At 42.1% G+C, this 18,638-nt stretch overlaps 2 protein-coding genes across 2 annotated transcripts; one reads left to right on the top strand and one right to left on the bottom strand.

The window, feature by feature from the left end:
* Nucleotides 1-483: 483 nt before the first annotated feature.
* On the top strand, nt 484-2,551 carry LOC118761934 (monocarboxylate transporter 11-like). The gene is made up of 2 exons (XM_036500132.1): nt 484-928; nt 2,056-2,551. Exons 1-2 carry the CDS (start codon nt 484-486, stop codon nt 2,409-2,411), a joined length of 801 nt encoding a protein of 266 aa, XP_036356025.1. The 3' UTR covers nt 2,412-2,551.
* A 3,080-nt stretch (nt 2,552-5,631) lies between these two features.
* Nucleotides 5,632-12,374, bottom strand: LOC115231636 (protocadherin-7-like). The gene is made up of 4 exons (XM_029801613.1): nt 12,332-12,374; nt 8,062-10,376; nt 7,070-7,441; nt 5,632-5,646 (listed from the first exon to the last, which is right to left on the bottom strand). The coding sequence occupies exons 1-4, from the start codon at nt 12,372-12,374 to the stop codon at nt 5,632-5,634; spliced, it is 2,745 nt and encodes a 914-aa protein (XP_029657473.1).
* Nucleotides 12,375-18,638: the final 6,264 nt, after the last annotated feature.

Below are 18,638 nucleotides of genomic sequence, written 5' to 3'. Positions count from 1 at the left end.
CTCATAACAAAAAATGATGCCTTTATTTTTTCGATCACATGCGAGGATCAGGAGGATTCAAGCTAATTGTCTCTTCAGACGCTTCAACATGACCACTGAGAGTCTTAATACGATGGACCATGTCTGAATTCTTTTAAATTTCGGAGAACTTGTGATAAATAATCTTTACTTACGAAGATGTGTCTCAGACTAAAAAGTGTCTCGAGGGGAGCTAACAAGAACTTCAGGTTTCCCGAGAGTCATTGGTTTTCTTTCCAATGTGCTTCACGATCGACGAAAAATCATCTTTTCCTGAGGCCCAATCACGCCGCTCGTCTCCACGGCGATTGTACGAAGTGGCAGGCGTCTGGAAGCGATGTTTCGGTCCGACTTTCATTATCTAATCAATGACCGTGCTTGGACATGCGTGTTTGCGGTCGACCATTTTACGTTGAAATAATGCAATTTTTTAATAATGCCGCAAGCCGATTCTTGTTATTTATCATGGAAGACACGTTCGATGAAATTGGACAGCTGCAGTTTCCAGAAGAATTTCAATTAGAACGGGAACTTATAGCAAATATGGTATCTCTTCCCCTTCCACCTGACGGAGGGTGGGGATGGGTGATTGTGTCCGCAGCATTCATTTTCAATACGATTGTGGACGGAATTCTCGGTGGAATTGGAGTATTAATTCCAAAAATTAAAACCACCTTCGATGTGTCTCTTTCAACAGTATCCTTGATTATTTCGATTATGTACTCCCTCACATACGCCTCAGGTTCGATCCAACCCCCTATACCAGGACCTTTGATTGGATTTCTTCTCGACCGTTTCGGAGTGCGGCCGATCTGCTTACTATCTGCAGTTCTTGCGTCTGCGGCCTTTATTTCTTCATATTTTGTATCAAATATTGTCGTCCTGTTTTTCACTCTAGGAATATTTCCGGGTGAGGCCATGCTTATAAATGTTAGGGATTGCTTTCTGCACACTATCACTCAGTGCCCAGGTCATGGTGGGCTTCTATTTTGATCGACGGAGACCAATAGCTTTGGGACTTTCGAGCATGGGGTCTAGTTTTGGTTCGAGTGTCTTCCCTGTCCTCCTATCGAGTGCTCTTCACAAATATAACTGGACTGGCACTCTTCTCATAGTGGCAGCACTGGTAACACTCTCTATTCCTGCCTCTCTCGCAATGAAACCACTCTCTCTACCCGAACAAGCAAAACAGCTCGAAATTCTCTCCCCTCACCAGTCAATAAAATTGGTCTCCTCTTCAATTGAAAGTCTGGAAACAGAAAATTCATTTCAACATCAAACGTGAATTTTAGTTAAATAGAGTAGGACATACCACTGGTCACTCGGAGACATTCCCAGTCACCCATTCCTCGCTAAACCTACCAAATCGATTGCCGACAAGATCATAAGCGGACTGACGACTTGTCAGAAAAAGATGGAAAGGCCGGAATATTCTCATGGAAACATTTCTTGTCTTACTGCCATCTCTACCACATGTGAGGGAAGTACGTACAGCAAAATAAGAGCAATACGGCGAGACAGCAACAACTTCCCAGAACTGTTAAGTCGACTCATTCGCCTGATGGAGAACAAAGTGGCGGACAAGTCATTAATCAGTGCAAGTGAAGGCGATTTGTTTAGAACAAAATTTGTCCAAAAGAATGTTTCTGAGTGCGTGACAGAAAAGGCCAAAAAACTATTAGTGAAGTGGATTAAACGAATTGTGTTGAGTCCTTTTAACAAATTGGAACTTTTTCACGTTGCAAGTCGACAAAGTTTACAGGAAATGGGAGTTATTCACAACGAACATGATATACGCAGTCTTATCAATATTCCCTCTTTGGATGATGTCATCCATAACCGTCCTAGGACTGATATGTTTTTTGACAGGTCCATTTGGAATTCAAATTTTATTGTGCGATTCTACGTGGCCTCTTTTATCATGTTCTTTGTCGTTTTGATACCTTATTTATTTATGATTCAGCTTACAAACGATACCTGCAAACACGGGGATATCCTCATATCGGTTATGGGTAATTATCTCATTATTACCTTGAGGCATCGGTGGAATGGTTTCCAGACTTGTCAGTGGCTTCATAGTCGGGAAATTAGTAGACGTGTTTTCATATAACCGGGCGGCATTCTACTTGATATTTGTTAGTCTACTCCTCATGCCCATTCTGAGAGGGTCTTTGCCTGCAATGGTCCTCGTCTGTTTGGCGTATGGACTTTGCTATGGTTTGACTTTCAAATGGTCATTGCTAGGTGCAATTTTCTACAACCCTTCCCTGATATTCTGCAATGTGCTTGGAATAAGGAAACTCACACCCGCCTTGACAATTCACATGTTTATCAAGGGGATTGGCTACATTTTGGGGATTATTGGATTTGGTGGATGCTTTGTCTTATTTTAGGCAAATCTGTCGAGTCTATCGGAGTGACCACTACTTTTTATATTGGATCGGGGATTCTCTTCCTCTCGGCTCTCACACTGAGTGGGTGTTTTTTAAATCAGAAACCCTCCGAGATTGAGTAGATATATCTATTAAATAAAATTTCCATTTTCAGGATTTTTATTGGTAAGAAGGGATATGATTAAACATTCAAGTTGTATTGTCGATTGCGTCATTGGTTTTGGTGCTTTCTTTTTGTCAGAGAGCGCACCGAGAAATTTGTTTTCTGGAGCTTCTGGATGTTCTTTATTTTTTTGTTTAATGTTTGGTGTTATTTGAAATTTTAAACGGAAGCAGGAATCATATATCTCTTGACCAATGTACCCGCCAAAACTGAGAGGGAATAACATGCTTAATGAACAAAGACATTTTTAGAGCCTAAGATGATGAGAGAAAGCTCGCAAAATTTTAGTTAAAATATTAAAACAAATATTAAAGCCTAAAAACAATGTAAATGGTCTGCGTAAGAGGTTTCTTCGATACTTTTAACGATGCTGGTAATTTTTCTGACAAGTCTTATGAATGCGGAACCGGTCTTATGACTCTCATTAAGAAGGATATCAACTACCAGGAAAGTTCCGCATTCATTAACGCTAAACTTAACCGAAACGGATGCCTGGAGGCTTCTGCAATTACCATACCTACTCTAGTTGGAAATTTACTTATTTGCAATATGTACATTCCACCAATTGGATTATGCCCGAAAAGTTTTACTCAGATTTCCTCCCGGTTGACAAGCTTAAAACTTTCTTATTTGCGGGAACCTGAATGCAAAGCACCCGCAGTGGCTTAAGTCACAAACACTTGACTCGAGAGGAAAGTCCCTGCTTGAGCAACTTGATAACCTCGTCATTCTTATCAATCTGTCTTTGAACACAAGAACCCTACACAAGAGAAAGGACAAACTTACTTTTCCCGACCTGACTCTTTGCTCTGCTAACCTGGTGTCATTGACTAATCGAAGGTAATCTACGACTTAGAGAGGGACCATAGTCAATAGTCAAGTCCAAGTCAAATCCACTTTCAGAAAAGCAGTCCCCATACGACTACAACCATGCCGATTGGGTTAACTTTACCCGCTACATGGGCTCCTGGAACGTCTGTCGATTGCTGTGATCCGAGGGAACGGCTTCGCCATTCGCTAGCCTGGCCGGGTGTCTCGCGAGGCCATTAATTAGTTTAGCTATCTTTTTTAACGGTTGAATTCCGAGAATAATTATGTCTACTTACTAAACAAATAATTTGGGGCAATAGGAAATCACCTTGCAAGATCCCCGTACCAGGTTTTTCATGAAGCATGAGGTGAGCGGAATGGGGAGGTAGTTATCCCATCCGGGCGTTTGCCGTCCCCTCTGTCCAATCCGGCGGGATATCCCCGTTCAGTATCTTGCCGATTAGAGCGGCTATAGCGGATATCAGAGAGTTGCCTGCCTCGCCAGTTGAGGGAGAGGTGAAGTTCTTGATGTGCCCCGGGCGGAGGCCATCAAGTCCGCCGCAGGTGCTTTTGCCAAAAGATTGAATTGAGAAGTTGATTTCATCTTCTGATGGGTTGAGCGTGCAAGACACAGATTCGGGTGTTTTGATCTCAGGTGGGCAAATTATAAACTGCTTGTTGTAAGATTCAGAATGAAAAGATACTTTGGAATAGATGGAGTTCAAAAGAAAAAAATCAGTACAAACCGTTTTATGGTGGAACAATTATGTTTATGTGAGAAGACTCGCGAAAATTATTGTATGGCAATTAAGAAAGAAATTATGAACGTAAATATGGAAAATCCCCCTGCAGTGGTTTGGGATTCAGTGGCTGAAGGAATAAAGAAAATATGTGCTTGGGAAAAAAACCGTCCGGATTCAAAGGAGTATTCGATAAGGAAATTGAACTTTTATCCGATAAACAGAAGAAAATAAGACTCAAAATGGAATCTACCACAGATCCTGATACTTATAACGTGCTACGAAGAGAAAGGAGTTGTGCTGTCAGGAAGATCAAAAAAGGAAGAAGGAAATTTATGTCAGAAAAATACATGAAAGTGTCAGTGAAATTGAGAGGATGAGATACGGAACGAAAATGTTTCGTGCTGCTCGCCTTTTGCAGAGAGGAGTGCAACCTAAGAAAGGAGTGTACACGACAGTCAAGGAAGAAATGTATTGGATAATAAAGAAAAAACTGGGATTATTGACGAATATTTTTCAGGCCTTTTAAACAAGAATGATACCTCGACCCTTGAACCGTTTGACAAATCACCAAGAAGTCTGAACTTAGCAATATCCCCAAAGGAAACTGACTTGGCAATTAAAAAATTAAACAACCGAGTTATCAAATCCTATCGAAACAACAATTGGAACACCTCAGGGGAACCCTATCTCCGGTTCTATTAATAGTATAACCGAAGACAGCACTGAGAGATCTCAGAACAAAGTAAGAAGGATCGATGCCGATGGAAATTGTATATGCAGACGACATAGACTTTGTGCCAGAAAATGATCAGGGACTTGCATCTGTTTTGAAGAAAATTCCAAACGAATTTGAGAGATGGTGTTTGCACGTTAATCAAGAAAAGACTGAACATGTAAGAATCGCAAAGGAATCGAAATATATTGATGAAAATTGGAGGAAAAAAAAGAAATTAGGATCATTACTTGGTGATAGTGAGAACATGATGTACCGGAGAGTTTTAACCTCTGCAATGTACATTACATAAAATGGACACGTTTCACAGAAAACAACTACGCAATCTACTGGGCCTAGGATGGCCAAAAAAGATTCCTAACAGAAAATTATACGCTTGACACGATCGGTGCCAATAAGCATCGATATCCGATTAAGCATGATTGGTCGATGATGAAGACTAAATTATTGCAAAATCCGAAAAAATTGAAAGATTTGAAGATAAAATTATTTGCAATATGGAAATGCAAAAAGAGTGCTGGCAGAATGTCTTGACACATTCAACTTAAGATAATTAAAAAAAATTTAGCAAGTGATTTGACGGAATTATCAAAGACACAAAAAAGTAGAGTCAATGTCGACCCGTGTTACGCGGAAGGTACCACTCAATACACAGCGGGCTGTGATTGATCATTATTTCAAGTTATAGATTTTACAATTTTAAATGCTAGATTTGATCATTTTAAGTTATTGTGCATTTAATTTCCACCTCTTATCTCCGTGAGATTTGATTTAAGCCGTGTTCGACTGTTTTCAGAGTGGGTCATGGAGAATTAGTATATTAAAAGAAAGGAATAAAATATATCAATCAACAGTACTCAGCACACACATTCGAGCATATGCATTAATATTAGTCAGTGCTTGCTTCCTCTCCAGAAACTTAACAGCCTGCTCAACCCAAGGAGCCATGACAAACCCAGCCTCCCCTATCATATTTCCTGATATCCTGACTGCACTCGCAATATCTCCCCTCCTCATGCACTCTCTAGCACATGCCAGATGCCCATACATGTCCCCTTCCCTTACATTTTCCACATCCGTGATATACTCCACCACAATGAATGACTCCACCACCCCCATCATATACTCAAAAAACCCAAATCTCGTATTTAGTGAAGCAACTCTCCAACTAGCTCTACTCTTGGCCCAGAAACTACAAGTTTACTCCACACGAACTACCTTTCCTCCACCTCTTTATAAGTGTGCAGTTCTGGCCCAATCGACCTCAGAACAGTGTCGGCAAAAGGGACGTCCGACGTTGCATTAACCATTTCCTCGAGTGCCTGCAATATCAAACCCAAGTGGACCAATTCATAGACCTCACTATCAAAGTGCAACCCCCTAATAGCCCTGCTGCATATCCCCGTCAATTTGAGCCAGTCAATTGTCTCACCTCTCATTCGAGCCCTCTCTGGTATAACAAAACTGCCTCATCACCTGCCATGAGAGATGCCTCCCGTCCAATAGGCTTTCTCTCCCATTCAATTCATTTTTACACAACTCATCCCGTTCAGACGCCCGATCCTGTAAATACACCTCCCCTGATTTCCTCAGAGTGATTTCTTCTCTTTGTAGAGTTATGGGCAGTTGTGCATTGGCTGAACTTTCTATCTCCTCTTTCATTTCTCTCAAATCCTTTCTGAACGCGAAATCTGCTTGTTCGGTCAATTCCTTCCTTCTTTGACTGAAACACTCCACCTCCCGTTCATTCACTCTTCTTAGTGACTTGTCTCGCTCGTTTTTTAGATTTCTGGCGTCTTTTGCTAATTTGCTGGCCAGTCTGGACTCCACAGTGCAGCCATCGGTGGATTGTTGGATTTGCAGACTCAACATTAATTGGAGGGCCTCTTCCACAAGAGAAGAGTCTGGATGACTCCCATTTATGACAGAACACAAATATTCCCTCGACTTTTGCGATAACTTGTTTTCCAACTCAATCCCATCTGACCTTATTTTCACAAACTAAAATAAAATTGAAAGGGGAGACCGACTGCTGAATGGTGGCCAGTTTGTCTTGGAGTCCCGAAATATCAACTCCCCCACATTTCTCCCCATTGGTCGAGTAATTGGCACAGCAAATCCTACAACAAAATATGTGACTGGACCTGGCAGCTTTGAGTTTCCCCGCTGCCTCAGTCATGGCAGATCGACGATTCCTCAAAACTCTCACCAAATCCTTGATATTTGGATCGTCCATGAGAATGTTTTTGTAGGCTTCGTTGTGGTCATCGAGGCAGGCCACTGAATCCTCGGCCTCGGATATACTCAGACTCACTGAATTGAGCTCCTCACGTGATATTTCCTGAGTTTTTTCGTGGAGAAGTCCACTTTTGTCGATTGATTTGTTAATGGGGAGTTTTGCAAGCGGGGTGTTGTTCAAATAGTCAGAATTAATATAATTTTGAATAACATCGTTGTAGGCCCACACAATTCCGAGTGTTCCACAAATGATTCCCACGGATAAGTTTCTTTTGGTTAACAATCCTGAGAAAACCGTAGCTCTGTTGCTTTTTTGGCTAAAACAACGATGTCGTAAATTGGTCTGAAATGTTTAAATTAAAAAACACAATTTTATTATTCGATAATAAGGAAGACACAAAACACAACTTCATTATTTAGTCATTTATTTTATTAAGTATTATTTTTTAAATAATTGTTTTTAGACTTTAGTGAAATATTAATAAATTCAATTACAAAAAATATTACAAAAGTTGGAGTCCGGTTTTTTGTATCACGAAAAGGTAAATCTGAGTAGTTACGCAAAATAACAGCAAGTCCCAATATAAGGATGGGGTTTATTTATGTATCCAGTTATTTGTGATAACAAACACTGAATATAAACAAACACGTATCAACTCATTGCATTAAAGCCCTATCGCCATCGATTTTATTAATTTCAAAATAAAATGATTTTCAAATTAAACGATCACAGATTTTAAAATTTCTCCCTTTTTCCTGGTCCACGACTCCAGTTGAAGATCTGCCAAACATGAAATACACATTATTAATGCACTATAACTAATTGGGACATAAATCAGGTGTTGCATGAAACTAAAATGAGCAAATACCTATTTCCGATTTTTTGGGCAAATTTAGTTTGGTTTTTTGGTTTCTTCCGACATCCCCGTTGTCAATCAAAATCTAAAATATTTGCAGTCTGACAACTGGAAATTGCGGAGTTTGAGTGGCAAGGAAACTCGTCATTTCACTGGGTTTTTTGTTAATCGCATTTTTCCGTAAAAACACAAGGACGAGAATCACCATTCCGAAAACAATAATCGTGAGGATCCCCGCCATCAGGTTGAGTGAATTTGTGGAGAGAAATGGCGTCTCGCACATAACTTGGACAGTTGCATTGGTTATAGAGAATAGCGGAGGAATTCCACTGTCGGTCACTTTAATGGAGAATTCGACAGCACCCACAAAGTCCAGACTTTTTGCCAGCCTGACTGAACCTGTTTTGTTTACTGAAAAATATTCAGGTTCGTCAATTTCATAAGTAAGTGGGCCCAGAATCGGGTCACGTATTGTAATTCGAAATATTTGGGTGCCGACCGAGGCACGACAGTTCAGGGGAAAATGATTTTGCTGGGAATTGGGAAACAGTATTTCGGGAGGATTCTCTTCGAACACATTTACTACGATTTTGGCAGTGTCCATCAAATTGGGTTTGTCGACGTCCTTCGCAATTATTGTTGCTTCATGTGAGAAGGCCTTGCGGAGAGGCCTGTTCAAATAAATAGTTCCTGTGTTTTTGTCCACTTGGAAGTAAGCAGAATCAATCGAATATTCGGTCTGGGAATTCAAATCAGGATCCAATGCAAATATTGAGCCAATTTTCTCTCCGATTGGTGTATTTTTCAAGACGCGGAAATAGTACTCGCGCCTTTCGAACTCGGGTGGCGAATCATTTTGATCAACCACCCACACTTGTAGAATGACGGAGGCAGACAACTGCGGCACTCCTCCGTCGACTGCTACCACCTCTAGACTGTAGGAAGACTGTGACTCCCGATCGAGACTTGTTCCGAGATAGACATCCCCGCTGTCTGGGTCAATCGAAAAACCGAATTGAGTCCCATTCTTCAGAAAATATTTGATTTCTCCATTTACTCCTGCATCAATGTCTGTCGCCTTTACATTGAGAATTGCATTTTGAATAATTGCATTTTCGATTACGTAGCAAGTATAAGAGGCTTGTTCAAATACTGGCGGATTGTCGTTCGAGTCCAATATTTCAATCACAAGCTTTTCAGAAGAGAATAAAGTAGGTACACCTTTGTCTTGACAAATTATTAACATTTCGATTTTATCCGACTCTTCTCTGTCTAAAGTGCCACGTTTTATAAGCAAGAGTCCTCCAGATCTTGAAGTTGCTAGTTTAAATCGATTGTCGTTGACGGTGCATTCGAATTGCCCATTTGAGTCAGAGTCGGCATCCGAAACAAACAAATTCCCGATAACAGTCCCATCTGGACTATTTTCTGCGACAGAAAGAGTGCTGCTCCCAAGAAGGGTAATCTGGGGCTTGTTGTCGTTGAAATCGACCACGAACACAGAAATGTATGCTGTGGCCTGCATCCCACTTTTCGTAGGATTGTAGGCCACCACTGGAAATTCAAAGTAGTTTATCTTCTCGTAGTCGAGTCTTGCCGATAAAATCACCTTCCCAGAGTTTTGATCGACTTGGAAAAATTTTGCAACTTTCGGGTTGGCACGAGAGTCGACTTTGTAGTGAATGAGTGCGTTTATTCCTTCATCGGGGTCCGTGGCCTCGACTCGGCCTACGACATACCCCACAGGCGCGTTTTCCGAAACATAAAACGTGAAAATCTGGCGGACAAAAGTGGGGACATTGTCATTCTCGTCCAAAATATTAACCGTCACGTTCAACACTCCCACTTGCCCTCCACTGTCCTGGGCGACAATTTCGAAAAAGTAAGACTGATGAGATTCACGGTCAAGTTTCTGCAACAACTCCAAATATAAATGAGTTTCCCTCTTTTTCAGAGAAAATGGAATTTCTGATTTGTTCAGAATTCTGTACTCCGTGATTCCATATTCTTTGGAGTCACGATCCTCAGCGGACTTGATTGGGATCAATTCCCCAATATTAGACGACTCTAGGACATCAACAGTAAGGGAGGGAGGGTCGAAAGTCGGGTTGTTGTCGTTTATATCCGTTATCTTCACCTTTAAATCGGCAATGTTGGTCCTGCCATTCGAAAAACCGATGAGAACTCTAAGAAAAACAAAACATTCGTCAGCAGATCCTGAACAAACTCCTTCCCGGTCGATTCTTTCCAGTGTAATCAAATTGCCAGTTTTGTCGATTTCAAAAAGATCTCCTGCCGCAGAGTTCTCGAATATTCCATATGTTAATTGGCTAGATTCTGAATTTTCGAGTCGAAGATCCTCAAAGACATTGCCTATGACGGTGCCGACTGGCAACTCCTCCCGGACGGAGTAGACTAGGACTGCCGTAGAGAAACCAGGACAGAGGAGAAAGATATACCACATGAGAGGAAGAAAAAACAATATTCAAATCACGCGAACGCGCAGAGTGCTTATTCGAAAGCGAGAAACGCAATTAACGCCAATGGCAATGTATTGACAGCACGACAATGCGAGTTTTCTTTGAAATGTTTCCAATTAATCATGAATTGATGCCTTCCGCTTCTCTCCTCAAATGAGGGTTGCTTTTGCCAAATCGAAACCATAAACCAATATTCAGTAACTCCCATGCGGTTTGCGGAAGCAGACTGATTGACGGCTCGATTCCTTGATATTATAAAATTCGGGCATTGTTTTGGGTATTGCTAGACAACCATAATTGGGCGATAAATTCACAATGTCACGAAACCAATGTGCCAGAAAATGGTCTCTTTATCACCTGACCTACAGCAAATCTCAAATTGTAATTACAAAGATCGACACATAATTAAAATGTATAATTAATGGAATTTGCATTAATTTTATTAGCTGATCCATTTTTATGAGTCATTATATATTATTCCAACAAATAAATTAACGTCAATTCAAATTAATTCTAAGAACAACTCGAATAATTAGAACAATCATAAATAACCTTAATCTGAACAATATAATACAAGTGTAAACAAATGCTTTGATTTGTCTCATCAAAAGACTAATTAATTGACCTGTTTATGACCAAGTGTGGGCCACTACTAATTGAAGGAGAACGTTTCCTTTCTTCAAAAGGGGACTCTCCTCAACTGAACTAATTTTATTACTTTAAAACGTGTTAGTTTGATTTGAGAATGTGTCATGCCTCAATGTCCTTAGGTGGCTCGGTCTAACTAAATAAAGAAATATTATGACTTCTGAGAGAGCGTCCTCCTCCATTCTCAGATTCCTGATTTCCTGGGCTTCCAAAACCTCGTCCTCGGTTATATTGTCTTTGTCCAACGTCGCAAGACTCTTGATGTAGGAGAGGACTTCCGCACGGTAAGTAGGCTCGCTTGCGATTGGGGTCTCTGAAAATAAACAAGTTTGGGGTACCGCTAAGCGTTAGTTTTTTTAGTGCTCTAAGCTGTTCCAATTTGACTATTTCTGCGAAAGTGGACACGTCAGTCGATCTGACATGAACATTCGAGCAAACCGCAAATTGAGGGTATGGAGAGAAGAGAGTGACCCCGACAATCCATTCAAGTTGCTCAGTTGACTGTTGTCCCTCAGATGGAGGGTCTGCAAACTGGAAAGACAATCCACGTCGGTCAGGTCAGTCAGTCTGTTGGCAGCCTACATTGGAACCCTTCAAATACCAAGTACAGATTCCTCAAGTTCGGGAGATTGATTCCTCCGGTCGATGCAATTTTGTTTCCTCTCAGTTCGAGGGAGTGGAGACTCGAGAAAATGGTGGGGTCCAGTCCTCTAATCTCCGTGATGTCGTTGTCTGGACTACATTCGACGAGCTACCGTTGAGTATTAGTTGTTCTAAGAGGGGGAAGTTCAGTCCCTCTGTCGACTTGATTCTGTTGTTGCTGAGACTGAGGATTTGCAGGAATTGGAGTGGTGGCAGATCGATGGATGTGATTTTGTTGTTGTCGCAGTTGAGGACAAGCAGAGTGGTCAGATTCTCTAACGGCTGCAGACTTTTGATGTAGTTATTCGAAAGGTCGACGAATCGAAGGTGGATGAACCCCTGAATGCCCTCCAAGTTATTCAGACTCCTACAAGTCAGTGAGTGGGTGACCTCTCTCTGAGTGACAAGCGGACATAGGCATGGGCGAACCCGTCGGACACTTTGTTGATGAGGGAAAGGCCCTCTCCCAGAATGGAGGGGGACAGAGGGACGGCCTCAGTCTATCAGTCAGAGTACAGTCATACGTCTTCTTCCTCCTCTCCCTCGGGTTCCATTTCCTCTCTGCCCTCCTCAGACTGGCTGCCTAAAATGTAACAAAAAGTGTACCGTTCATGTTCTCCAGATCTGTGTCGTAGGATTCTGTAGCCATGTCGTCTTGGCTTGATTACGTTTCTAGGCAACTGCTCGTTTATAAATTCACCATTTAAAATACAGTAATTGGCTTCGATGCGATGGTTTAAGAAGGTAAGGGGAGTCTTCAAGACGGTCGGAAACGCTGGAGATGCCTACAGAATCTGGGTGGAGATTTTATAAAACAATTATTTTAAACATTGATACTTAATTTTGTTAATTAATAAATTAATTTAAATATCCAAGAAACATTTTGTCATGGTGGATGAAGGTGGTCTAATTACACAACATATTAGTGATAATGTCACCCCCTGTATCTCCTCAGCAATCCAAGTCTAATTCAACCCGAAAGCACGGGTGTTCCCCAGTCTGGTACGAAGAGAGCGGACGAAGACGGACAAATCGCAGTCGTTCGACCAGCAAGGAACGGTTTCAGGACCTCCCTCAGGAAGATCCGCAAAACCGTCTCCACATCGGCGACCTCGGCCCGGAAATAACAGAAAAGGATTTAATAACTGCCTTCAAAGTGTACGGAGATGTGGAAGACGTTTGGGTGGCCAAGTCCCCTCCGTGTTTTGGATTCGTCATTTTCCGGACGGACGAGGACGCGACGGAAGCAATGATCAGTCTGGACGGGGCGTGAGTATTGTCTGAATATGTGCAGAGTCATCAAGTCGAGTCGAATTCGAGTGACTGTGGCCAAACCGCGGACGAAGGGGAGGGGGAAGCCCGGATTGGACATGCGGTGTTATAATTGTGGCAATCGGGGACACTTTGCTCGCGACTGTGGGGGGTGGAGGTTGTCTGCTGTGCCATATTAGCGTTTCCTTCCTAAATAATGAATTGGTGTGTCTTAGATCAGCAGAGAGGCAGTTCCGTGGTGATTTCAGGTTATTCAAGTTCTCTATTGTAGATGGTATGACCGAAGTGAGAGGAAAGTCCGTGATTCGCCAAGTCGGTTGGTGGTTGTTGTTTAATTGCAGTGATGGGGGATATGTGTATTCTCTGTGTATTTGATATATTCGTAGGAGGAATGCAAGTTATGGTCGTGCAGAGTAAGTTTTGATTGCTTATGACCCCAGTAGTCCTCGCAGGCAGATTTAGTCGACATAAATTAATTTCCGTTATCATTTTGGCTATGTTTTGTTGTTGCTCGTTAGGAATATTACGTTGTGTGTGAGACTATCTTACCGATATCGTTTAATTTTATGAATTGTGGCGTTACATGTGGGAAATGAACACAATTTCAGTTAAAATGGTGATTAGGGGCGTTTTCATCCTTTGTGAGGTCTTTTGCAAGTATAGTGGAACATGACTATTGCGCAGTACAAAATGTGGAGAAAGGACAATCCAATGTGGTATGAAAGCCCTTCCCGGATGGTACAGACTACAGGTATCTTGGTTGTACTCCACAACTGATGACAGTACTCGACTATTCCATTTCGGACGAACACTCCTCCGGCTAATATGTTCACAATATCTATTTATCAACTGTACTCTACGACCGCAGATTATATGCCCGACGAACACCACAGCTGGGAATTTATTTCCGAACATCAAAGCAAAAGTGGAAATTGAGAGGCCCAGATTGGTCACATTCATCCAATTCATCGTGCCGACGCAACTTCTCCACGTCTCATTTGGAAATTGTTCGAAAAAGTATGTTTGGTCGTTCATTTCTAAAATAATTCGACGAATATATTCCTTGCATGTACATTCCGTAGTTCTCGCTATTATTGGTTTCAACCCAGTAGGTCATCAGGCTGTTCAGCAAAATATTTAACGAAAGATACGAATCAGCTATACAAATGGCGATTTCTTTACGCATTTCACTGTGAGGGGCTGTTGGTTTATAATCATAATTTAATCAACCATTAGTGAGTGTAAATCGACCGTATTAATTCGACTATAAAGTTAAAGTTAAGCCATATTCAGCCATTCCGGCCATTGGCGATTCTGTAAGACAGGTCCCTCCACGAAACTCTATCCCCCACCAGCTCTGCTATTTCCGACAAATGATGTCCAGTAAGTTTCACTACTTCAGATGTCCAGTTTAGTTTCGGTCTACCCTGTTTCCTTTTTCCAGCGAACGAAGACAGCAGGATTTCTTTTCCTATACCATTCTCCCGAAGCACGTGCCCCAAATATGATAATTGTTTCTTCCAAACTTTCGCCACAAGCGACAGTGTAGGTTTAATCCTTTCGAGAACAACGACATTTGACACTTTGTCGTACCGATTTATGTTCAAAAGTTTGCGCCAGCACCATAATTCCAGTGAGTCCACTCTTTTGCTGTGAGCTTTGGAAGGATCCGTGAAGGATTTGTCAGAAGAATTTGCAAGGCAACAAGAAGAAATTTGTAATTCGACTATTTTTTTGTCGTAATTCGACTATATTCACTCAAATACGGAAAAGTCAAACTACAAATCCTTTTTGACACTTTTGCTTCATTTGTCCCCACAATCTCCGTCTTTCTTCGATGACTTCTGAGAACTCTGGCAGATTTCAAAACTAACTCCACAAAAGTGTCGGCCAGTTCCTTATTCACTTCAGACGATGGAAATTCCTTATAAACACCGATTTAGTTACTTTCTAACCAACCAAAATAGTTTTCCAATGATTTCAGATTGATAGTTTCTGGACATTGGCTACTCCTCGTCTGAAATTCAGTTGTTAATTCACTTATGTTACTTCGTAGAAGTAATGCACTGTGTTGAGGTCCAGAAATGCTACATTTATCCTTCTCATCAGACAAATGGATCAATTATGTGAATTCTCGAAACTACAAGTATTTTCAGAGATGATGGTCTTTACTAGAAACGAAATGAAAAAAGCATGTGTGAGTATCAAACATAACCTTTCGGATCCATCCACTGCAAAAAGAATTTTATTGTTATCCAGTGTAAGATGCAATGATTTCTTCCGAACTCTTTTATCCGAGATGAAGAGGGAGATCTCCGATTTTTTAGACATTTTAATAGGCGGTTAGCAGTGGTCCAGTTATTTAATGTAGCGTTGATGAAGCAGCCAGGATGTACCAGTCTTTAAAGCAATGACAATTTCGTCGGCGCAGGAAATCAGGATGTTGTTTTTATTATCTGGTACAGGCAGATCAGCGATGAAAAAATTAAACAGGGTGAGCGAGAGAGAGGAACCTTCCGGAACCCCGTTTGACAGAAGGCGTGACTTTGAAGTCGGTTTACATGTTTGGACAGTGAGTCGAATCTAATCTGTAAAAGTCTTTTCTGTAATTAGAACTACTAAATAAACATCAAAAGAACACTGTTCAGAAATCAGTGTTAACTAAAAATATACAAATAATTTCTACAAATTGGGAAATCATCGAATGTTTTGTCGTCAGGTCCATTTTGTGTTGTATCACCAATGCTGTTTGTTCTCTTCCCAATCAGATCCCGAACATTCGACGACACATCTGAATACGAGAAAGCTGATTACCGTGCCGGTGCTCCAAGTCCCTCAATTCTTCCAGACAGGCAACGTCCAACGGACAAATAAAAAGGGACTTGCTCGACAAATTATTGACATATAGGACTTGGTTGGTCAGTGCAGTTATTTGTCTGGGGATGTTTAGGTGGGGTACTCTTTTTCGGCAGGTGACAAAAGAGATTGGAAATTATTAGAATTCAGGTATTTTTCACATTCCTTCAAATCTGTGAAAATCTTTGAAGAAAGCAGAATCAGCACAAAGAAGAAGTGGATGGTGGAGTCGTCGGGCTAGTCTATATGAGCAGGCACCACCTTCGATATAAACAGTGTCGTCTTCCCAGAAGAAAGCACTTCGAGCACCACCGACAAGTGTTTCAACACCAACTCGATCGAGTGGAATTGATGTGATTTGAAGAGAACTTGAACGATCTAAAATGTGTGTAGGGTGAGTGGACCTTTATCCTGAGAGGTGTGTCGAGTGTGTGTCCTGTCATGTTGATAATGCACAGGTCGGAAATGCAGGGGTTAAGTATTCCCTGACTAATGCACGACGTGAGTATGTTCGACAGATGTTTGTCCCCTATTTTGCACCAAGTAAAATATGCTGCAGTTGAGCATGTCAGCATAACCGTGCACTCTCGACGTCAGGGCAATGTGGCCGCACCGATGAGACGGCTTGTCGTCAACCATTTTGGAGATCAGATCGGAATTCCGCGAGACCCCACTGAAAAGAGAGGAAGGGGGCTTCCAAAGATTGAATTTGAAAGCGTTGGCCGACGCGACTAGTTTTGTCAGGATATCAGTCACGGTGGGCCTTTGTTGGGGATTGAGGACAAAAATGTGTTCTAGGGTGAGCGAGCACATGAGAACTTATGAGTAATGTGAGACATGTCGGGTGTCTGGAGGGAGGCAAGTCGTATTCCAAGTTGAGGATTCGTCGAGCGGAATAAATGTCGAAGGGGAGCGAGGAAAAGCACAGGAAGTACAGGAGACATCCGAGAGCCTGAGTTTGGCCGAGCGAATACCCAAATGTCCTGTCCCAGTCCCAATTCCAGGAATAGTCGGACGTCCACCATTTCTGGGGACCGATAGCAGGGAGTGGTGCAGCACTTGATCTAGACTTATAGGCTGTTTCTACTTCTCTCTCGAGTCCCTTTAGTTCCTCTTCTGTCCAGTTTGCAGAGGGTCTGTAAACGTTGGTGGTTGCACTGCCAAAGTCTCCCAGTTTGACACGTCCGTTCGCGACCATAATGTTTTCGAGCTGTCTTATAAAGGGTCAGTCACCTTGAGGTCTCGGTGTATGATCGGCGGGTCCATGCAGTGGAGTTTCTCCAGCGCTTTCAGAACGGAGATGAAAATGTAGTAAATTTCGAGGTGACTGAGTTTTCTGGGCTTGGCAAAGTAGTCGTGGAGGGAGCCGCCTTCAATGCCATCAAAGTGAGACCCTGGCAAAAATCCATCAGCAAATTAAAGTGAGTTTCCCCGAGGATGTGGATTTGATTCCACGTGATGAGATGGACAATGTTGTCGCACTTGTTGAACAAACTCTCAGGTGTTATTCTACCACGACTACTTGAATTCTGATTTCATTTTCGACTCGCATTTTATCGCCCTTGACCAGTTTCTTGACCACATATTTCGACTTGGTTCGGACGTCTACTCCCAAGTAGATTAGTCCGAATGCGCCTGGACTGAAATACGGCGGCTACCTTTGGCAATCAGTCTGACCAAGTGGATGTTATATTTCGTGAAATTCACCCAAAAGCCGACATGTTCACTCATAACCGCTAATGTCTTTATATTGGATTGTAGTGTATTTTTGAACAATGTATTAAAGGACTGTTTGAATAAAATAGAATTAATTAGTCGAATGATTAAGGCAGTTCTCGTGTTCAACCGAAGTGGGAAACCTCGTCTGACCAAATTCTACGAGCACTACGTAAACATGCACTGATTAGCCAGTCTGAGCGAGAACAGCGGGAGTTAGTAGAGGACACGTACATACTCATCACTGGCCGGACTCCCGAGGACTGCTCGTTCGTGGAGGGGGGAAAGTAAGTGCTCTCTCATTGCCAGACTGTGCGGCAAGGACGGCATTCTGGTGTACAGGACATATGCCACTCTCCACTTTGTGTTCTACATTGACTCACTCGAAAGCCCTCTCGCCATAATCGACCTAATTCAAGTGTTTGTCGAAATTCTGGACGCCCTCTTCACCAATGTGTGTGAACTCGACTTGGTCTTCCACGTCGATACTGTCCTCGCTTGTGTCTCATTGGCAGGTCCATCAAGTTCTCAACGAAATTGTAATGGGCGGACTCGTCCTCGAGATATCCAAAACTGAAATCCTCAAAAGGATCGCCGACAACGACAAGGCAGAAAAGTCGGAGGTTGGTCGTCTGCTGCATTCATAGGCCGGCGTGCTGGGCACTGTCGCCAACGACATAAAAATGGGCGAAAAGAAAATCTCCAATTTTATTAAATCTTTAAGAAAATAACAAATTCTAATATATAATCCGAGATGTTAAGCATGTCGAGTACTACTTTGGGGTACCATTAGGGGGATTGGCTAGTTTCCTTGATTTAGTTAGTCCTCAGATTGCCGGAGGACTGGTCTTGTGGTGGCTGTTGAGGGGTTTCTGTTGACGAACCCAATTAGCTGATTATTCACGAATATGCCAATGATCTATGCGAGAACAGAACAGGCCAACTCCACCCCGCAACTTTCCGCATACATGCCCTACTTTATAGAAATAAAACCCCGCTATTTAGAACACTCCTCTCCCAATCAATCGAATAAGTGGGGGACTATTTAAGGCTGCTGGACGAGCAAATA

Source organism: Octopus sinensis, unplaced genomic scaffold (assembly GCF_006345805.1).
Source record: "Octopus sinensis unplaced genomic scaffold, ASM634580v1 Contig18746, whole genome shotgun sequence".
Lineage (NCBI taxonomy): Eukaryota > Metazoa > Mollusca > Cephalopoda > Octopoda > Octopodidae > Octopus > Octopus sinensis.
This window is presented reverse-complemented; position numbering and strand designations above follow the sequence as displayed.

Excerpts from the sequence above, each read along its gene's own strand:
- LOC118761934 (XM_036500132.1), top strand. The coding sequence starts at position 484 with ATGGAAGACACGTTCGATGAAATTGGACAGCTGCAGTTTCCAGAAGAA. Across the intron at positions 929-2,055 it reads CACTCTAGGAATATTTCCGG|GCATCGGTGGAATGGTTTCC; the intron begins GTGAGGCCATGC and ends TATTACCTTGAG.
- LOC115231636 (XM_029801613.1), bottom strand. The coding sequence starts at position 12,374 with ATGGCTACAGAATCCTACGACACAGATCTGGAGAACATGAACG. Across the intron at positions 10,377-12,331 it reads AGATCTGGAGAACATGAACG|TCCTAGTCTACTCCGTCCGG; the intron begins GTACACTTTTTG and ends TCTCTACGGCAG. Across the intron at positions 7,442-8,061 it reads AAACTCCGCAATTTCCAGTT|ACCAATTTACGACATCGTTG; the intron begins GTCAGACTGCAA and ends TAAACATTTCAG.